The sequence below is a fragment of the Zosterops lateralis genome (assembly GCF_965231275.1).
Source record: "Zosterops lateralis genome assembly, chromosome: 13".
NCBI lineage: Eukaryota > Metazoa > Chordata > Aves > Passeriformes > Zosteropidae > Zosterops > Zosterops lateralis.
In genome coordinates, this window is record NC_139773.1 from 17276997 (window position 1) to 17299706 (window position 22710).

At 43.4% G+C, this 22710-nt stretch overlaps 1 protein-coding gene across 1 annotated transcript in view; it reads right to left on the bottom strand.

Annotated features, from left to right (window-relative positions):
• The window catches only part of ADAMTS17 (ADAM metallopeptidase with thrombospondin type 1 motif 17), a gene marked incomplete at its 5' end in the record, with an annotated part of 146476 nt that overhangs the window by 18254 nt on the left and 105512 nt on the right, over positions 1-22710 (bottom strand). The window contains 5 exons of the mRNA XM_083870662.1: positions 435-587; positions 4602-4806; positions 16318-16453; positions 18482-18641; positions 22487-22644. Of these exons, the coding sequence (XP_083726788.1) occupies positions 435-587; positions 4602-4806; positions 16318-16453; positions 18482-18641; positions 22487-22644 (812 nt within the window). The remainder of the gene's footprint in view (positions 1-434; positions 588-4601; positions 4807-16317; positions 16454-18481; positions 18642-22486; positions 22645-22710) is intronic.

Here is a 22710-nt window from a genome sequence, read left to right on the forward strand (position 1 = left end):
ATGCAAACATGAAGTCAGTAATGTAAAGGATGCTTTCTGAACAACACTGGCAAGGGTTGAGTTTCTCACACTCCCAGGCCTCCACCCCGAGCAAAACCTTGTATTACTTTAAGATCAGAATGCAAATACAGAGCAGACTCTGCTCTGGTTTAATCCACTGCATTCAGGAACTAATTCCACTGATGTCACTGGAGAAACAAAGTTCAGACAGGCCTAAGTGAAGGTAAGCTCCAGCCCTGGTGGTTTTGGCTCTGCCTTTAAACTCAAGCCTTTCTTTCATTTCAGGCGGTTGGAATGAGCCTAGAACTGGACGAAGTTAAACCTTTGCTTCCTAAATATTTAAACTGCAAATGAATGCAGGCAGCACACGGGAGCTCAGCACCCTGAACATCTTTGCTCTCAGAAAGAAAACACCACCAAGTGTTTGCTGTTACCTTGGACCAGTCTCCCGTTTTCCACTCGTAACAGCCCGTGTGATCCTCGCACTCCTCCTCGTCTCTCGGCCTGGTGGCTGCATCACATTTCCCTTGGGAGTTTGTGCACGTCACTGTTCTTTTCTGAATTCCCCTGCCACAGTCTGCTGAGCACTGCAAAAAAACAGGGGTTTGGGTTTTGTTACATAGTGCTTAGAAATTATGGCTTTTATGTTGGTAACGCAGCTCAGAAGGAAAAGCTGAGGTTATGAACACTGAGGAAAATGATAATCCATAAGATTTTATTACAATAATCTAAGCCACTCATACATGAGTAATTTGAAAAGCATGATGACTGCTTGTGAAATATTTTACTTCTGAAAAATGGCAATTCTGAAAAATGTCAGCTGGCTTTTTGCTACAATTGGTGCCACTAAATCTTGTGTTGAAGAGCTCCTCATTCATACTGAAGGACACACTGAGATTCACTACACAGAACTGCCTGATTTATCAGGGGATACATCAAGGGTGATAAATGGTGGTGTTAAATGTAATTTTAAATCACAGTAGCATGAGACCATTGGTATAAACATGTTTCTGTAGTACAGTTTGTGCACATCATGGCAAAGTCACAATTCTCACACGTTCTCATGTGAAACACACACATCACGTTCACATTTTGGTTTGCCATCGCTGTCTTAATTCTGAAAATAATAACCATTTACTGAGTGAGCACAAATTATTCACAAATGTTTCTGTGCCTGGGCTGCATGGAATTAGCACCTAAAGAGCAGGGATATCTGGTCAGTCACTTGTTATCTTTGCCAATGGTTGGAAGTTCTTGTTTAATGAAAAATTTGTCATGATTTTACTGGCTGCACGAGGTGGGAAAAGGCATGAACTGAACCCAAATTTCTGTTTTCAATAACCAGTTTGGTAATAGAGCACCTGCTGTCACAGCCACCTGAGTCCTTGTCACCACCCCTGAGCACAGCCAGCCTGCCTGCTCCTCATTCTCATGCCACTGCAGTGGTTAAGAGTGAGAAATTGTCTTGCAGAGCCACTGGGGACAGGTGGGTGGAAAAATGATCTATGTACCAGCTGAGATAAAAACTAACCTCCTCTGGCATGTCAAGTTCTCCCCTTCGGGGGGCCAGCAGGGAAAAGACAGTTGATTTGACACTGAATAAATACTGAAGATATGAGATATTCTGTGAGGTCTTTTGAACGTGTTCCAAGAAGCTTCTCCATCCAGGGGGTCCATGCTGGAAACAAGCGTCAGCTTGATATAAATTACATCAAATGGACAAATCTCAGCATGCCTGTCTAACCATCTTAAAAACACAATCCAGGCAGTTCTGACCTGCTGGCCTTGTTAAGGACATGAATGACAAGCGTTTATGAGCTGGCAAGCAAACAGACATGCCTTTAAATACTTCACAGCACTACAAAGTGACTTCTTGAAAATCTGGGAAACCTTCCACTTAATTTACTGTGTGCTGCTCACGGCGTGACCCCCTTAAGGATGTAACATCTTTGTAAGGAGCACAATCCATAGTTCTGCTAAGACAGGGGGGTGGATTCTTCCCAGCTTTGCACAATTCCACAAAATGCTTTGCTGGGCTGCTCAGAGCATGAGGCTTGCCAGAGATCCCAGGCTGGAGCTCCCTAAATGGTACCTTAAAACCATGAATTTGCCCCAAGTTGGGCAGACTTTCCCAAATTATGTATCATTTTCCCTCAGGCTCCAGGGTGGACTCGTTCATCTCAAACTACAAAGCTCAATATATAAAAATCTTTGGAAGGGTCCAAATTACTCGAAGTAAATCAAGCTGAAGTGGGAGTATTTTTCACAGTAGGAGAAATCTCTAGGTGGGTTTTACAAGCAAGTCTGGGAAAAACACCAACTGTTTGTTCTTCCCACAGCTTTTAAGTCATTCACAGATTAATACTGCATATACTTTCCTAGACAAAACAGCATGAGCAAGAAGGTTTCCAACAGATCTTTGGTGGTCACATATAAATCACCCTCTTTAAGAGGTTTTTTTCCTTTCCTCAAGTCATCTGTTTTCATGAAGAATTTCTTAATACATAGATTTTACAGAGAGTCCACAAATTAATATACACACACAGTTTCTGTGTGTCCACTTGAGATCATTACATTTTATTTTATTAACAAATTACTCTGTCAGATCCCATGAGGCTTTGCAAAGGAGCAACACAACTTTGCAGTTAAGACACAACTCCTTTATCTGAAGGAAATCCATATTTTTTTCCACTCTAGTTCTCTAACAGTAGAAACATTCACCTTCTCCTGACAATCTCTATTTTTATCATTAAAAATGGGTTGAGCAGTACGTTGTCCAAAACAATCTCAAGTGTTTGGCAATACAAGGGGAACTTAATTTTTTCCACAATGAAGATTGCATTGGAATTTGCTGTGAAAACACACATTTTTGACCAGGGACCAGACATCAGTGCAGTCAACTGTGTTGTATAAGCAAGAAGTTTTAAAAAAATACATCAGAAAACTGGTTTTTAAAATTATACAATTAGTGATATTTATTCCTCGACATCAGATTAAAATGCTAAGGAAAAAGTGATTACCACTGAAGAAAGTCCTAGGTGTGAGAAGGGGTCACACTGGCAGAACATCAAACCTGTCCTGGAGTCAGCTGTGCTCCAGAACAACAGAAATGGGCCAGAATAACAAATTTAAAATCACAAGTGCACAGTTACAGACACAACAAAAGTAAATAAATGTAGAAAAGGAAAAGTAAACCAGCTATTGAAAAAATTATCTAAAAATGCTGTGTATTTGCAAAGGAATTACGTGGTCATGGATATGGAAGATTTCCACTGATCTGTAACTTGACTTACCCTATTCCATAAAAGGGAGACAGAAGTACCTGGGATTCTTAACAAAAGACTCAAGTAAAAAATCCACATGTAAACCAGGCAGGAGTTGCACCCTAATCTCAGCTATAAACAGTTCAGCTGGTTTAGCTATAAGAAATAAAGAAGGCACCATCTGAAAGGGGAATGTGTACAGCACACAAAAGACTTACCAGACAATTCCTAAAACCTTGCTGTGTTTCTGCACATCTTTTGTAATGAAAGAACTCAGAAAGAACAAGAATCTCATGCACCAGTGAACAGATCCAGCACCCCACTGAAAGGGAACACTGCTCTCACTTAACCATCACCTCTCCTGCCAAACTAAGATTTCCTGTCCAGGAGGTGCACAGAGAAATCCCATTGTGTTTGTGAGGAGACATTGTTCCTCAGGATCCCTCCTATCCTGAGCTTCTGTGACTTTTAAGCACATTTCTAACAATAATATTTAGCAAAAGCTCTTTAGCAATGTTTAAAACAGGAGCTCTCTGTTCCAAGTAGAGGTGAATAATGAGGAATCCTTCCCACAGGAAGGGCTGTTGCTGGACAGCCAGGCTGGAATGAGGCTGGTGGAGTTGCAACCTGCACTCAGTGTAAAAGGAGCTTATCACTCAGGTGAGCCCAGCAAATACAGTATCAAAGTGAACATGGGCATCCTGTAAGGACTGTTACTCACAGGGTACAGACAAAGTTGTCCTGCACTAGCTCAGTCTTGGTCATGAACTGCAGGCACACCTCCAGATGTGGAGTGCTAAACACTCTGCTGCTAAACAAAACACAGGCTAACTGTCTAGACCTCCCAGTATTTACATCAGAAATGCATTCATAACTCTTGGGGAAAACTTCTTAACTCTGCAACTTCTCTGAGATGCACCTTTTATACAAAATATAACCAGCTTTTTCATGTTCCTGGAAAGAAGGCTGGATAGGGCCCAAAGACTCTACATTTTCTGCAATATGTAGATGCCTGATGAGCCTGGTATTTCTTCACACCACATTTAAATGGAGCCAGAAGACCTGGGTTACTGCACTTCTGGCCTCAGGTCAGTGAAATGTTTTTCCTTCTTGGTCAGAGTTTTCAGATGGAAAGATAGAGCCACTAGAGCATATCTAAACCCTGCCTTATTAACTCATCTAGTCTGGAAACCAAATGTCAGCTCCTCATTGCTCATCTCAACAGATGAGAGTCCTGCCCAGCACTCTAATGCTGTGAGAACCATGAGAACCACGGATTGAGGCCAGTGTATCTGGAGCTCTGAGCAATCTGGCTCCTTTCTGGAGTGAAGCTCCTACCTTTGACCACTCTGATGCTTCCCAGATGGACAGGCAGTCCCGTCCCTCACAGCTCTGCACCGTGGCAGGTTTGTTGCCCAGGCAGTAGAGGTCCCTGGTGTTGACGTAGGTGCCGTTCTGCAGCTGATAAACACAAGTGACCTCCCGGTGCTGCACACCCTTCTCACAAGTGGCAGAGCAGGGACTCCAGTGGCCAGTCACCCACCTAGGAAGGAGCCAGAGGAGAAATGTTAGCAAACTGTTGGAATGAAACATCATGCTTCACTTAAAACCATTGAGAGATGGGCAGCTCATCCTGGATTTGGGGGTGCTTTGATGGCGCTGTGCTGTCGGCACCCCGAGCTCACTGATCCCCTCTGGGAGCTGAAGTGTGTAAAGCAGGAGGGTCAGGATGCAAGTGAATATTCCCTCCTGACTCCACACCAGGCAAAACCCCAAACTCTGCATCACTCCCACTCTCTGCAGTGGGGCTATTTTTTTTCCCTCAGATAAAGACAGACTTGTCTGCAGACTGTTCTGCAAGACCATTCCTTGCAAGTGCTGGAAGCACCACAGCAGGGCTACAAGGCAGTGAATAAAGTGTCTGAGAAGGATCTGAAGGAGGAAGGATGGAGGGAAGGACATTTTTTTCTAAAAAAAAAGCAGCATCAATCTTTAGCTTCCTGCAATCTGTCAGTGAGGAGCATGTTCTCTGTAATTACAGGCATTCCTGGATGGAGTGAGGGGCTGGAGCAATAACTGTGCAGCCACTGAGCACCAGAAGGCTCTCGTGCCTTTCTCACCAGGCAATTGACCTTCTAGCCTGTTATTCAGGACTGTCATCCAGATTAGTATCCTTACACCATGAATCTTTTACTTGTCACCCAGCCCTGGGCTGTCTATTATGTTAAGTGGCCCAAACAAGATTTCTCAAAAATAGGTCTGCTCAGAAATACTATTTCATTCTGCTGGAGGCTCCTGTAATCTGGGTAGAGCAACTTCACCACATTTCTTTTGAAGCTGTTGAGTGTTACTTCTCTGAAATGAATTAAACAACTGTTTCCCATCTTCCCATTCCTGAAGAGGGGAAAATCAGTTCAGCACCATTTGTAGAAACATCTTCACCTGCTGCAATGGTCATGAATTAATTTGTAAATGCCATGACTGGTGTGACAGCACTGATGACTGTGCTCACAGTGAAGGCAGAAGCCATTTGGTTTGAGCAGGACTGGACCGACTGGCCACCTGTCTTTTGTGGAACAAGGCCCTGCTCAAATGTTCCTGTGCATTAAAGCAGTTGACTGACACATCTGTGAATTTCTGTTGGCTAAAACAGCTGGTGAGACACCAAACCTGTTTCTCCAGACTGCAGTTTTGGTGCATCTCTACAGCCCAGGGCTTGGTATTTCTCTTATGGAATGGGAAAATGTCAGCTGGGAATTTGAATACTAGGGCTGAAAGACTGACAAAAATAGCCCTGAAGTGCAGAAATCAGTGCTCATGAAAATGAATAGCCAGGCTCCCTTGGAATCAGCAGGGCTCTGCCCTCTTGGAGCAAACATGAGGGAATTATCCACCTGGGGGAAGGAACCTCTTGACAAAAGCCTGGAAGGGACAAAATGACTGTGCTTTATGAGCTGAATGTGAGTCACAAGGATGGGAAAGGGTTCTGTCCAAGCTCCACTCAGCTAATATTCACTTCAGCACTGTGCTCTCACCGTGATCTACAGCTACTGGCAAAAGAAAAAGAGAAAGGGGCTGAAAGCAAAGGAGAAAGATAAAAATACATTCTTGGCAGAGGCTGGCTGTGAGCTTGCATTTACGATGGGCAGCACACAGCATGCCAACTATTTCCAAGATGCCTTAAGAAGAAAGGTTATGGCTTTCCTTTTAGGAAGGAAAATTCCTTTCTAATTTTTTTGTTTGTTTGCTCTTGTGGAGGGGAGAAATCACCTGGTTTCTACCCTGTTTGCTGGTCTCTAGTCAGTACCAGCACAGACATGACAGAAGGTAACTAGAAAATTAGCACAGAAAAAACAAGTATTATCATCATGAGAAGAATGATTGCATAGGGAATGAGGTGAAACCCAGGGCACACAAAAGATGTGTCTGTGGTGAAAACAATCTCTATCCTTTTCCTTGGAGAGGTCAGCTTCAGCCACCATCCACTACATCCACTCCTGATCCCAACTCTGTGCTCACAAATCAGGTGGGGCAATGCTGGAAGGGATCTCTGAAGCCTCATAGCCCACTCTGCCCTGCCTGTGACAGTAAAAATACTTAGAAATTAAAGGCTATTTTAAAGTGGTGGTTTTACTTTCCCATACAGGAGACAAGTGGCATTAAATGTCTTTATAATATCAATATGTAAAGTAGGTTATTTTCAAAAGCACCAAGAGGATGATTACTTTGACCACTAAACTGCATCCTCTCAGTGAAATCTATGCTTGAATCAATGGCTTGTAAAAACAATCTGGCAAAAAAGTAAAAGTGAGTCCTACATACAGTCCTGGCAATGCCCTGAACCCCCACAGTTCCCCCAAATTCTTCTTCAAAGGCAGCTGAAAATATTGTATTAGTGCCTGTAACTCACAGGAACACTGCAACTGTATTTCAACAATGCTCACAATCAATGTGGAAAGACAAGGGATTTATGGATAAAGTTGATTAAAGAAGAAAATTCCTGCCAGTTTAAATTTTTTGGAAGGAATTTGCAGCAAGATATTAGCAGAATTGCTATCTGCAAGTAATATACACAGAGGGGAGAAAAATGTGATGTGCAAATAGTACGCCATTATGGTAACTATTAAATTGCCCCACAGGCAGATTTTTGTCTCTACACTGTCATTACACCTTCTGAACACACCTGAGTGTTTAACAACAAGACCTACTTAGAGGGTGATTTTCTTTAAAAAAGGGTTGGTATTTTTCTTATGACATTGTCAAAAATAACTCCAGTGTTCTAACTCCAAACCCCAGGCAGGCTCTGTATTATTAACTAAGCCAATTAACTGCTGTACACTAAGCCCTGTGTATATCATATAAAGCATTTGGCTTCCAGTTACACTTTAAGCCTGTAAACTGATCTTAGGGATTGCTTGACACCAGAGTTCTTTGCAGTTTGGTCTTTCCCTCCCAGGTTATAACCTGTCTTCTGTGGGACCATGGGAATGCTCCAGCTGGGCTCCCAGGAGAGCCTCTCAGTTTGCCAACAAGTGCTGATTTACGTGACAAACACACTCATCTTTCTCACAACCACAGGGATGGCTTCATCCCTGGTATTATTTTTTTGTAATCTTACCTCTACAGAAGATTCAAGAGCTAAGTGATCCCTGCTGGTGGTTAGATACAGGAAGAAAGTGAAGAGCTTTTAAGCAGAGATTTTACCCCAGTCAGTGGCTGTCTTTCTAGCTAAAATATGCCCAGAAGGGTGTGATTTTCAAAAGCTTCAATAAGCTGGGATGGGCAGGACGTGCAATCTGAGAGGGCTCCTCTAAATCTTTGTCTTCTGAGTCTTCCTCAACCTCTGACCTCTCAGTATCTCTTCTGAGGAATTGGGAGTTCTTCTAATCTGCTTTGGCAACACTCATCTGGCAGGCCCCTGGAGCAAATTTGAAATATCTTTTGGAGATTCAGTTCATCATTTGATCTTTCCATGGTCTGGATTAGTCATTAACCTTGAATTATCTACTCTACCTACTTGCCTAAGACTCCCACATTTTCTAGGAAAAAAAATGCCTGCAGCACAACGTATATAAACCCAGGGGAGATGAATGTCTGCAAATGAGGGCTTGTAGCTAAAGATTTGGGGAAAAAAATGTTAGGAAGATAAAATGGATCAAGGCTGAAGGATGGGAGTGAGGGAGTGCAATCAAATGACATGAGGTCACTTTTCAGAGATTTGCAGCTTCTTATAACACAGTCATTACATCTTCTAATGTAGGTAAGAATTGCAGCCCATTAAATTTCTCCTGGTTGTTTCTGCCCTGAGCCCTGTAGAAGAACAGTGTGTTCTCTTCCACTAACTACACATCCATGCCATGTTCACACATCCCCTCACCACCTACAGGGTACTTCTGTTGCCTTCCCAATGCTACAGTGACATTTATTTCCCTGCTTTCACAGTAATAGCTTGGATATGACCAAAGACATGTTTGCAATAACACTTTTTGTTATTAAACCTGGTTTTTTAGAGCTGGCTCTTACCTACAACCAGTTTAGAGCCTGTACTACTGCTGAGAAAAGCATCAGAGGAAACTTGCTACAAAAACGTGTCTGAAAAAGTCCTGTGACAGAAACACATCTGAGGGCTCTATTTCTAATAGATTTTATTGAAAACCTTTTGGTTTAATGCAGAGGTGAAGATAACTCCATGCCCACTTAGCACTGGTTGTCTTTAGCACCAGTTTGTGATGCAAAATCATCTCAAAATCACTCTTAGTTTTCTGAGGCACCTGGATGAAACTGTGGCTCTACTGATTTAAGCAAAACTCTGACCAACTTTCAGCAGGGCCAGGCTTTTACAATGGATAATTTTAGCAAGGAGAATTGGAAAAGATTTCTGAGAATCAGTCATGTGGAACTGACAGATATACTTTGCTTACAGCTGACAAACCAAGCTCATGCTCGACTGTGTAGAAGAAAAGTCTCTTTACAAATGGAATTGTGTTTTCCATGAAAAAAACACACACACTGCTATTGGACTGTCCTCTCCTCACATACTCCTGAAGTTGTCCCCCACCTCTCTGCTGCACTGGGCTCAAAACAATCAGGTGAATCTTGTCTTTTGGGAACAGGTTGTGCCACACCCAGTCACTAGAAGGCTTTTTTAAAATTTTTTTGGAGGAAAGTACAAGGAATCTAGTAGAATAATACAGCTGCTGATGCCGAAAGTAGGACTCCAAGACTAACATTCCTGTCTGATTGCCTTTATAAACAGTGCTCAGTAATTTTCCAGTACAGTAGTCATTCTGCTAACAGACTTGCCAACTTTCACTCACACAGGTTTCTTTTTTTCTTTAGTGATTATCATTTTGACAGCTTTTTTCCCCCCCCCCCACCAGTAAGATCAGCTATGGAACAATGTTTTATAATTTAAATACACCTTGGGAAGTTCTTTTTTTAAATGGAAGCCATTGTATTCCCTCTCCTCCTCCCTGAGATGAGCAGATCTCTGTTTTGCAGGGTGTGGGGTTGGTGTGAGGAGCCAATGGACAGAATTTCAGCACTCTCAGAGCTCCTCTACAGTGAGTTTCCCCTACCCACCTCCATGGCAGGGGTAACTTTAATGGGGCAACTGGTTTCCAGCTCCATTCCCTGCCTTTCCAGGAAGGCAGTGCCTTCTTCTCAGCTCCCACCACAGGATGCAGACTGTAAAGATGCAGGCAGCAGGAGGAGTGGATTTCACAATTAAATGGTTTGCTAGATTATCCTGCTAAGCCTTTTCTGTGGGTTAGAACTGCACTTGGCCCGAAGAGCCTCAGAACAAAGCAGCACAGATCATGTAACATTTTAAAACAAGGCAATGGTCAACCACAAGGTTGGTGAGTCAAACATTGCACTGGGAAAGAACGTGATGGGAGCCAGCCTGGGTGTTTACACCAAAGCTGAGGGACCTGTCTCATGACTCCATGTGGAAAATAAGGCCAAATTAACTCCTGCCCTAGCAAGTCATCTTGGATTAATTGATATAAATGCATTTAGCATTGATGATGTTAATACATTGATGTGAATGCATTTAGCAGTAGCCAATAAGCACTTTACATTCTACACTGTCTGTTCCCCAGCCTTCCCTGCCAGAACTGCTCCATTGAGTCGAGTTGCTGGATTTATTGGAAGATACAATCAAACTGTCTTTCAGTGGCTAATTAGCCACTGATTGGTACTTGATGAGCTGCCTACAACCTGGAGCACACGAGTTTTTGTGTCCTTTTGGTGGATGGGGATCACCATCAACTGACCTGGGCCCCAGCTGTGCCCACGGCAGGACATCAGCCACCCCTCACAAAGGTGCCCAGGAGTGTCTCAGGTTTTCTGGTCTGCAGAATTTTGGCTTTTGCTGCTGCAAGGCCCAGGGGAGCCCTGCTGCAGGCAGTGCCCCCGAGGAGCTGCCACCAGAGCGCAGCATTCCCTGCTCCAGCTGGTCCAGCACAGTCCTGGCAAATTCATTAAGCTCAAGCTGATTCTGGAGATCCCAACTCCAGCTTTGGGAAGTACTTCAAAATGAGCTCTTACGTGGTGCCTCCTTGGATCAGAGGGTGCTAACATTACTATTGATGCCAGATTTCCAGGCTAAAATGAAACCCTCCCCACGGCTGCTCCTTCTTTTCTCTTTTTTTTTTTTTTTTTTTTTCATGTAACCAAATCCAATGCACATCAAAGATGTTTCTCAGCACAAGGCACAGACAAGGATTTGAACCTGTTGGCATTAAACCTTATGGATGATGAACATTTGTAGAGATTCCAGAAGAGCCTGACTGCATTAATGAAAGGACTGACCCATTTGGAGCCACTGAATGTCCAGCTCAGCCCCTTCAGTTAACAAACACCCACATCCCTCCAGTTTAATGCAATTTCTATACAGCCCTGTGAGTAATTTGCTGACATTCTCATAGTTTTCCATCATATTTTTCCCCCCAAATTCTACTATTTGCAAGATTACCACCTCACAAATCTGAAATTGTTTTGCTCCCCATCTACCTGTGATGAGAACACACAGAAATGGGGTGCAAATAGCCCAGAATCAGGGAGACAGATTGATTTCTGTATTATTCTGATTTCTGTATTCCCTGGCTGTTAAACAGAGCCCTGTCACAGGGATATGGTGGAGTCTAGAGGGACTTTCAGCCAGCAGGGTCACATGGATACACACCCTGAGCTTAAATCAGATCAGAAATCAAAGCAATGGGCACTACCAACCATCACACACCGAGGCACCATTATTTTGGCACTCCCCAGCCCTTGGACACGTTTCTGAGGTGCTGAGCTGACTGGGGCCTTGACTGACTCTTAGAACTGGCTTCATTTTTCCCCAGTGGGCACTGTTGTGATGTGTCAGCCCTTGGAGAACCTGGTGCTGGATTCCAGCCCATGGATGGAAAAGTGAAAGGGAACAAGAAGAAAGAGTGAAGGAAGTGATCCATGTAACCGCAGAGCTGACCTCAGCAGCGTGCCAGCTTTAGAACTGATTTGGAGGGCAACAACAATCAAGGACACAGTGGTAAAAGGATGCAAGATAGGCTTCCTCCAGGCAAAACTCATTGGCTGCATTTCTCTGACTAAAATAACTGGTTTTGCAGACAAAGGAAATGTGGTAGATTTGATCTGTTTGGTGAAGAACTCCTTTTGCTGCATGGGAAATTCTTACTGGTGACATGCTGGGAAACACAGATCTGTGTAATTCATACACAGAGGTGAGAGCTGGCCTCCCATCTACCTTTAGTGCTGCAAAGGAGTATCAGGTATGAAAGGAAATTAGATCAGTTACTAGGGGGCTTCCTGAAAGGTCCGTCTTGCATTTGATCTAATTTAGTATGCTCATTAATGACCTTGGCACAAAAAGAAGAAAACTGCTGAAAAATTGAGGAAAATGCTGACAATACAAAGCCTAGAAGCAGTGTCAATGCCTCAGAGGATTAGGATGTCATACAGGAAGAACTGAATAACCTTGAGTACTGCAATAACAAAGCTATGATGGAAATAAACAGCATATACTCCAAGGCTGAGTGCTTTTTGAGAATTTCTGTGTTGAAGTAGAGTTCATACAATGAAATAAATGAGGAGGAAAACATCTCAAATGACTGTAAGCCACAAATATGATGCAGCCATGAAAAAAAGCAATAAGAAGTTAAAGTAATGGATTTAGCCCAGAAAAATGATGGAAGAAGGAGATACAATGGTTTGTTGTATCCTGTGGCAAACAGCCCAAGGCAGAGAGGAAGGGAGGGAAAATACTGTGTAAGAAAAGCAACAGAGCTGATGCACAAAAAAAGGGCTGAAAAATGACAACGAGTAACTTAGGCTGGAAATAAAAGATTCTGACCCACATGAACAGCAAGGTCACAGGAGAGCCTTCTAGTGAGGGCAGGAGCCTGTGGAAAAAAACTCAGCTTACAGAAAGGAGTCTAAGATATGCTGCTGGTGGTAGCAGAAAACTAACCCTTGGGCTCAGGAGATATTTCCAAGTCCTAAAGAGTGAAACTAAGGGATCAGGGTCTCCTGTGGTTTTCTGTAGATGCAGCCAGGGATTTCTGGCATTTATGCTTCTCTTCAGCATCCACGTAAGAACATCAAATATTCAGCAGGCCCCTGAAAGGACTCAACCTCTCCTAAAAATCTCTTACAGCAAAGGCAAGAAAAATTACCAGCGTTTGCACACAGCCTACGACAAGCCCAACAGTTGGGGAATTTCATGTGGTTTTGGTGCTTTTCCTGCGTTGGAGGGGAGCAGTTTCATAGCCACAGACCCAACCATGCATGCAGAAGTGTGTGGCCAGTGGCCGAGTTTTGTTTTCAGTGAAAACAGCTGATGTGATCTGTGATTTCTGAGGGTGGTGCCAGCCCCAGGGCTGCCTCTGCCGCTGTATTTGGGTTGGTGCTCGGGGTGCTGGAAGCGACCCATCCGCGCTGCATGCAGGAATCCAGATTCCATCTGGTTACAGCGGGGGTTTTGTAAAAAATATCTAAAGAGCTAGGCAAAGGATTAGAATAAAGAGGTGCTAATAGGGTGCAGTTGGGACAGGAAAGGAAGCTGTAAAGAATTTAATGGAAAAAGAGGGTCAAGGAACATAAAAAATAAAATAGGAAGAAAAAGAGGCTTTTTTTTTTTTTTAAGGTGAAAGAGTAACAATAATAAAGAATGAAAGATTCTTTTATTTTTGCCAGTTTCAACAAAACCCTCAAGAAAATTCTCTTCTCTGACGTTTAATTTTAAAACATGTCAGTGTATCCAATCAAGTTTTAAACCCTGCTTTGTTTTTCTCAGATGCTGGGTTGCAGTTGGAGAATTCCAATCTTCTCTTTGGCCTCATGAACGTACTGTCCCCTGCCCTACATTATTTGGCTCTCCTGAGAGGTGGCTGAAGTTCAAAGGGATATATAATTTACAAAGCCCTTTGGGATCGTGCTGGAAGAAAGACACTGTTATTAATAACATACCCTTTTTTTTCTCCTGATCACTTTATAAATGTGGGTAACTTTTTTTTTTTTAAATACAATCTCAACAGCAACAGCCTCTTCCTCCACTTAAACAATATGATCTCACCCCATCTCAAAGACTTTGCAATCTAGCTTATATATGGATTGAGAGAAGAAACAAAGGGACAGTGTGGGATAGTGAATTAAAGTCATACAGCCCATCCAGAAGTGAAACAGAGACTGAGTGTCCTCTGACCCAGTCCTGTGCTGGCCAAAAGACCCCCCTCTAGAGATAAATACTCTGAAAGGTGATTCTCCTAAATTTTGAGTGAAAGTGCAAATGCAATTCAAAATGCACAAAACAGAGCAGGTTTACTAGAGAAAGGAGAGCATTGTTCCTTCTTCTGAACTCAGGTGAAGGGCTTAGGTCTGAGTGGAAACGGGAAAGGACCTTATTGTAACAAGATGCTACAATAATTTTACTTGAAACCTTAAAACAAATTCAGGGCTCATAAAAAAAGCATTGACATGGTGAAAGAGAATGGTTTCTTTAAGATGTTCTTGGTCAGAGAATATGCTAAGCATGCATTTCTAATGTCTGGGTGGGCAAACGCAAGTGGAAATTTAAATTCTACAGAGGCACAGAGAATGTGCTTCTGAAAATGTTTCCAGTTAAAAGCATGTTAAGTGTGAAAGTGTAGTCTACACGGAGGGAGTGAGGGAGTGTGGTCTATCAGATCATCAGCAAGGATTCTGTGGCCTTTCCAGGTTCTAAGCACATTCAGTGTCTGCTGTCATTGCTCTGAAAAAAATGGGCCAACGAGAGTGTCCCTGTGCCAGAGCTCATTGGAGCTGGGAAGAACTGAGCCCATAAACTGCCTGGTGACTCCACACAGAAGAAGTGAGACCTTGGAATAACATTAAGGGCTGGACACAATTCCCCAGAGGAACACAGGCTGGATACAGGAGGAGAACAATCCCTTCTCAGGAGGTTTTGTGTGATTTAACCTCACCCACTGTCACTGCCTTGGACAGGCAGCAATGCCAGGGTGGGAGGGCACCAAAGAGAATTTCCAGGGAGATCCCTCATGGAGATCCCTCAGAGCACACTGTGGGTCTCAGGGCTGTGACACACCTTATGGCCAGGACCTCCCATCCTTGCTGGTAGAGGCAGAAGCTGCCCACGTCTTCCAGAACTTTTAAAGTTGCTTCTCTTCATCTCTACCACCTGGAACCCCTCCTATACCTGCCTGGGCTCAATCCAGTCTACTCCCAACAGCTTTCCAAAAGGAAATTCTTCATGCCAGAGCAGCAACACAAGCAGATGCTTCTTGTTTCTTTCTGAGAGGGTGACATGACAGAAATCCCAGCCTCACTGGACTTCCTCATGGAAATGACAGTTGTTTCCTCGAAGCCATTGGGATTTTGGCTCTCCTCACACACCAGGGTATCTCATTATCCCTTTCAATACTGCAAGTTGTACAGCCACAGTATTGAACAGCAGCAATAACAGACAGTGCAGACAGAAACTGAAACCTGAACCAGCCACATTGATGGATGAGCTGACACTGCATTTCCCTGCTCCAGGGCACTTTAATCAGAGTGCAGGTCTAATTAGAAGGAAGTGTGCTGTTTGTTGCTTCCCCCATTGTTTCTGCCAGCAGGATTAGCTTTGTAGTTGCATTTCCCTGGCTTGTCTGGTTATTCAAGATGCAGGAGCCAGTAGGTTGGTTTGAAGATGCATTTTTAGGTATTGCTCAGCTTTATCTGAAATTGATTTTATCACAGAATATTCAGAGTTGGAAGGGACCCACAAGGACCATTGAGTCCACCTCTGAAGTGAATGGCCCATACATGGATCAAACCTTGGTGTTTTTCTAACTGCTATCAAAACTGCAGTTTCTACACTACTCTACAATGCTAAATATCACTGCAGAACAGGAGCAAGCTTTATTGTTAGCAGACAAACTGAACAAATTAATTTAACTTCCTGTCTTTTGTCATTTTGGCCAGAAATGTCTTCCTTTAATATAACACAGATCAAAATTAATTCAGCTAAAAGTGCTTGCCAAATTAAAAGAAAAGGATATTTTTATTATTTTTAGAGATATCTAATAACTAATGAGGAGAAAAGCACCCTTACTGAGGAAAGCATCTAAAATGTGCTTTATCATAATTTAATTTCTTGACATCAGGGTTTTTGTAGTACTGTTTGACAGTTAATCAGACCCCATTCTGTGCTGATTCGAAAACAGAAAGTTTAGATATGCAGTCACTGTACTCCTGTCTAGCTTTATACTGTAAGTTGTTCTGTCTCCCAGGAGGCAACCAAGGGGAAAAGAAAACCATCCCCAGACAATGCATGAAGGCAGCCTGCATGGAATCTGGCCTCACTGACCACAAATTAAATGGGCTTTGTCTGAGGTAATGAAAATCTGACCTGCTCAACAAAAGGAAATGAATATTACAGCTGCTTACTGTGGCTAACAATGTGTCCCAATACTTTGAGCCATTTTCACTGTGTTCACCAGATGGAGGCTTTGGGAAGGGGCAGTTTCTGAAGGAAAAGGATATTGGGTTTTAGTGTTTTTGAACTCCTTACCGTGACTGGCAGGGGTGTGTGTTACATTTCCTGACCTGGGGCTCGGGGCGGGTCACTCGCTGGCAGTCACTGTCATTCACCAGAGTCATGGTCTTGTTAATGATCCGAGTGCAGGACACGATGGTTCTCCTCTCACCTGAAAGCCAAATCAAAAGGAACTCTGAACAAAACCACGTCCACTCATCAACCAAGACTCAAAAGCTTGGAGCTCCCTGCTCCTTCGATTAGATGTACTCTACCACCTCTGCAAGAAATCTTACTCTCTCCTCTGCCTGACCTTTGTACTGACATGTTTTGGGTTTTTTTTTCAGAAAAGCTACAAATCTTTCCTCAATAATCATGCAATTGACTGTTTCACAGGAGCAGCAAGTGGGGCTTTGTCCTTATAGTGTTTAACGTGGAAATGAGCTTTAAAACAATTTGTTTTCATTTCTGGTTCCTCCTCCACAGGTAGCTGTGCCCTGTCATCACCTCGGGCAGATGTGCTGAAATCAGACAACCTCCCAGCCCCTGATAATGTGACTGATAATGACAGGACAGCTGCCTCCTGCTGCTCTCCAGGCAGGAAATCAGGATGAAAAGGAGTGACGGAAGTTCAAGAGTCATTAACTGGGCTTGTTTGTATCTCACAAAGAGAAAATAAAGCCACCAAAATAAATTATTTCTCATCTCCTGCTCCTCCAGATCTGCTACTTTAAAATCCCTGTGGCAGGAGGCATCTCAGGAGGAGCCAGCATTTCTCACACAAATTGTGGACCTCAGGGTTCAGCCTTCCACTGAGTGGCATCAGGAAAGCTGTGCCACAGGGAGCATGACAGTGACCAGATGTGACAAGGAAATTGCCACTCCTGCACTGTGTGACTTTGCCTTACTGCAAATTATTTTGGTTCCTCATGTTCACTTTCTAACCCTGTGTCAGATTGAGTTTATTCACCATCTGCAGCTGATAATAAAAAATAACTCATGTTCTGTTTATAAAAAATATGCAAACATCTGTATGGAAAGGAAAAAGGCCCTTCTCAGGTTGGGTAAGTAGCAAAAGCATTGGACAACTAAAATAAAATACCAATTATCAAGCTACTACTGGTGGGACCCAGGCTGGCAGATACTGGTTTGACTCAGATTCGTAGCAGGCTTACAACAAAAATCAGAAGAGCCACAAATAAATTTCCTTTTCACTCATGTGAGGGTTTAATGGCTTAAAAATTATTATTTTAATGCACGAGTAAAAGTGTCTATTCTAAAGTGAGTCCTATTTACAGAAAAAATCAGTAATTTCAGTGCACTGAGGGCAGTGAGCCTGCAAATGTGAAGATGAGCTCTTTCCTTCTGTCATGTCACATCATAAATAACTGAGTCTGCTGGTGAAGACAGACTGCCCAGAATACTTGGAAACGATCTCTTTTCCTCAGGGAACAACCTCCTTCTTCCAGCACTGAAAATGCAACGGACAGTGTCTGACAGACCAGTCTCTGGTTTCACAGCATCAACTCCCCCCTGGGGCTCCAGAGGATCTGTCTGGGCACACACAGGGATCCTTTGGGAAGGGAGCTTTGCCATGTCCTCCTGGACTTGCAGCACGTCCACCCGACACGGGAGCATCTGATGCAAATCTCCAGGAGCTGTGACAGCAGCAGTGCCCTGCTCCATTCCTGGGGAGGGAAGTGCCTTTCCCTGAATGTGCCTGGACACCTGTGGAGGTGCTGCTCCAGGAATGTGCTGGGGCTGCAGGCAGGGGCTCTACACAGCACCCGGAGCCATCCTTGCTGCAGCAATCCAGGTGCAGCTCAGCCCACGGTGACAGAGCAGTGTCCCTGCCAAAAGGCTGCCTGGAAATGAACTGTGGGGAGAGGGATCAGAGCTGAGAGAGCTGCTGAGAATGAGCTTTCATTGGATTCATTAGGGCCAGGTCCATTTTCATGGCAAATTTCCACCTCTCCTGTGGCTGGAGCCTATGAAGGAATTCCCACCAAGTGTCCCTACCTCCTCCACACTGCACACTGCATCCTTCCCATCCACAGGGATTCCCACCAAGTGTCCCTACCTCCTCCACACTGCACACTGCATCCTTCCCATCCACAGGGATTCCCACCAAGTGTCCCTACCTCCTCCGCACTGCACACTGCATCCTTCCCATCCACAGGGATTCCCAGAGTGTCCCTACCTCCTCCACACTGCACACTGCATCCTTCCCATCCGCTGTGTGTCCAGATGTACAAGGAATCCTGCTGCTTTTCTGGCTCACTCCTGTTTTCAGCAGTATAGTTTACAGGGATGGTGTATTCATAATGAATTCCATAATTTTGGTCATGGAATAACAGCACCTGGTTCGGCAGGAAAAGAGAGGCTGTTGCAACACACTGTGCCGGGAGAGCCAACAGGCTGTGAGATAGCACTGCTGGAAATGCTGGCTCAAGAAAAAAAAATCCTGAAATATAAATATCTTGTGAAAGGCAACCAAACCTTTATCTAGAAAACTTAAATTACAAAGGTACTGGTAAAAAAGGGCAACTGCAGGAGCAAGAACTGCTTATGACTTATAAGTATTTAAAGCAGTCACAGGGATGTCTAAACCTGCAATTCAAGGCATAACTTTTAGCCTCACATGTGATCAGCAGGATAGTGGCTATTCAGAGAAAAAGATGACAGGAAGCATTAAATCAGCACTTTTCATACAACAACTATTTTAAAGAGCATCTAGAATTAAACATCTGAAAGAACAAGGTGATGCTTCTCAGTGCAAAAACAACTACTGCACAAAAAGTCCCTTGTCTCCTGGTCAATGTGGCACTCAAGGTAAGCATGACTATTCTTGCTGACAAGCTGTAGCAGTGGGGGTTTTATGTCTCAGAAAACTCTGGATGACAAGTAAAAGTCATATCATACAGCTGTTGGCAACATACATTTTTATCCCTGTATATTGCTAGAGGAAGGTGAAGCCTGCTTCCAACAGCAGGCTATTTCCTATGGAACCACTTGTGGTGTCTCCAGTGTCATTACTCCAAAATTCCCTGACTATTAACAAAGGAACAGAGAAAAATGTTTGTGTTTTCACCATAGGCAGATGAGAGTACTGGTCCTGTTTTCATTTACATGTTGGACTTCATTTGGTTCTCACTTCCCTGGCTTGAGTCAGAAGTGATTGGAAGATATCCATCCCATGGAGGATGGGGTCCACGGAATCTGAGTTACCACAGTATTAACAAATGCCATGGAAGTACTACTGTAATGTTCAGGCTCTGGCTTTAAACTTAATACTTATTATCCCATGATCTGAGCAGCATTAGACAGGTGAATTGTGCTGGTTTTTGTCACCTACCAAAATAGGAGCAATGCCTTATCAAATAAGGTATTTTAAGCAGGGGTCTCTCTCGTAATTGGAGCCAGCAGCTGCCACTTTGAAAAAAAGACAAATTTGCAAATGCTATTTTCTCCCAACAATAACTGTTTCCCCTTCAGATTTGCACAAATCATTCCTACTTAACCAATAATCTCACTAAAGCTGTCAGGAACTCGTTCAACCAAACAAATGTGCTGAAAGAAGGGTTCCTGGCAGCCTGTGCTGTGAACACTGAGGGGGGCTCCACAAACTCAGCACCCATGGGCTGCTCTGCACAGGACAGAACCCTGGGCAGATGAGCCTCTTCCAGAGGATGTGGGGAACAAAGACATGATTTTGCTTCAGCTACAGAGGGAACCTCACTACCAGGACTGAATACCAGGGTTGAAACCTGCCAGCCATCATTACAATTTCAAAGATGAATGTTGGCTTTTTTAAACACAATTCAAACACCAGGCACTCAGAGGCAGACAGCTCAAGCCCTGCTCTGGCTTTCCTGAAGTGCAGGGGATATGAATTCCTGTTCCACAGAACTGATCAGCCAGCCTTGTCTAAAGCCCCCTTCTGCTCTGGGAGTGTTTGGTTGTCCTCTGTTGCACAAGGAGGACTAGCACAGGCCTACTTACACAAACATCAGTTTCTCCAAGAAATAACACGCACAGCAATGCACTTGGAGAAATGCCTCAAGTATTAAAAACCAGCTCCTAAAAAGAAATCCTTATTATCTCAATATGGGTGCAAGACTAGTGAATCTAAAGGCCCATATGAAACCAATTTCATGCAATTTCGTAGCCATATATAATTGGGGGGTGTGTATAATTGGTTTCAAATGCAGGTCACAATGGATTGACTGAAGCTTCTGGCTCTTTGTCAGTCCAGTGTATTCCACCACTGTTTGAACAACAGTTTTCTATTTAGAGGGAACTGGTAACCATCCTGCCTTTTTTGTGTTGAAAGAATGAAACCTACCACCCTGTATCAAGGAAAAGATTCATATCTGAGTTGAAGCAAAGACTTCATGTGTGCTCTGTTTACCACTGGCAGTGATTTAAAACCACATGTTTTTTAATGGTCTGGTAATTTTTACATTCCTCATTTTTAATCATTTCTGTGAAGGAAGGTGAAGAAGGAACATTTCCTCTGCTTATGCCTGCTGAAAGGGCCTGTCTGTATCTGGACAGGACACTCATGGAGAAGTTCAAAATCACTCCTTTCCTATGTTAGCTACTTACTCCTTAACAAAGGGGAACAGAGCATTTCTTTAAAACCAAAGCTCTGCTGATGGGGAGGTTCACAAAATACCAATAACCAGATTTTACTGAAGTGGACCTCAACTAAGTAATGCTTTGGAAGGTTCCAAGAGCTGCCAAAGGAACCCTGCACAGCATCTTCCCAAACGGTACCTGTGCAACTCCTGTCTCTCTCATGAGGTTGGGAAGACCTTGGCAGTACAAGATACTTTGTCAGAGTCCTGGTTTCAGGAGGGAAGACTTGTGTTAAGGCCAAAGTCAAGCAGCAGCTGATGTTTCTGAAGAAGGTGCCTGTAATACACTCCTTTTGAGTGGGCACACCCTGGGTTACATGGGTGAGCCATGAAGGTGCTGGTGTGCCCAACCCTGCACCTCTGACTATTCCAGCTGTAACCTCTTTGAATCACTGGTCTGTGAGCTTGTAAACTCACTCATCTGTCTGAGAAAGCAAAGACAAAAAGTTCTTGTGCAGCAGATTTTGACACCAAGAAGGTACTGACAAAGTGGAGTATTATTGTCAGCTTTTTGTGCATGTGAAAAGTTCAGGCGTCTTTGGAGCTTTTCAAACTGGGTCAGGAAGTGTTGCACAATGAACACCAGCAAGCCAAAAAAATCAGGTGAGGGAAGGGAGAGAATGCTGATTTTTAGCAGTGCTTACAGATAGCTTTCAGAGAACAAACATGGCAAAAAGTCACAAGGAAAAGAAACAGCACAGAAAAAAATGGAATACAATAAAAAAGTTTCAGGAAACAATGAAAAAACTAATATACTTTCTATGCAAACCTTGCCACAGAACCTGTAAAGCTTTCTGCAGACTTTTAAACAGGAACAGAGATACGAGACAGGCACTATTACAGCTGTCTCACAAATACAAATGTAAAGGTTACACCAGCATTAAGGGACTGGCCCATGGGTCACCCCATCACCCACCACTGACAGCTCTGGGCCACAGCCCTGCTCTTTTCACCCCTGTGGACTTATCATTCATGTTCAGCCACATGGCTGTTCATAAAATACCAAGCTGGGTTAACAGAAGGGCTATGCTGAACATTAGGAAAAAATGTCAAAAAACACCTTAAATGACATACAATTGAAGAAACAATATAGAGAAAACAAAGAAGATTTCTGTGTGTAATTAAGTCATTACTTAGATTCAAATTCAGATATATCATCTGTGCATGCTAGATCTGCACCTCTTCTGTTAGAGAACAGAGTACTTAAACATAGAATACAATCTGGCATAAGATGAAAAGACATTTCAGCAAAAATGCTTTTGTGTGTGATCAGGTATGTCCAAGAAGTAAGAAAGGTCCTTGGGAACCTACAACCTCTAGGATGGACCTGTCTGTGACACATTACAGGGACATCCTGCACTGGAAATGAGCTGAATGGGACACTGCCTGTTCTCCCAGAATGAAGAATAATTCTTTGAGTGGGGAGCTGGGCTTGTCCAGCCCCTGCAATGCTGCAAAAGAACACTGTGGTGAGGAAGCAAGCAATCAAAATTTAACTTTCAGTTAGGATATAAATCCTTTCTGTTGCATCACTTAAGAAACACAAACAAAGGATATAAAGTTACCATCAAGTGCAGTGGTATTTTAGTTGGTCCTTTGGCAGAGATTTTCTCCCACAGCCCCCTTCGCACGTACCGGACAGTGGTGCCTGCGATCTGAAACTCACCAGGAAGCTCAATTTTCCAGTCGCTGTTAATGGATCTCTTACTGGAATCTTTTAAAGCTGGAATGAATCAAACACCACGGAATGAAATGCAAGCAAATCTGTAATTACAATACAGACTACTGA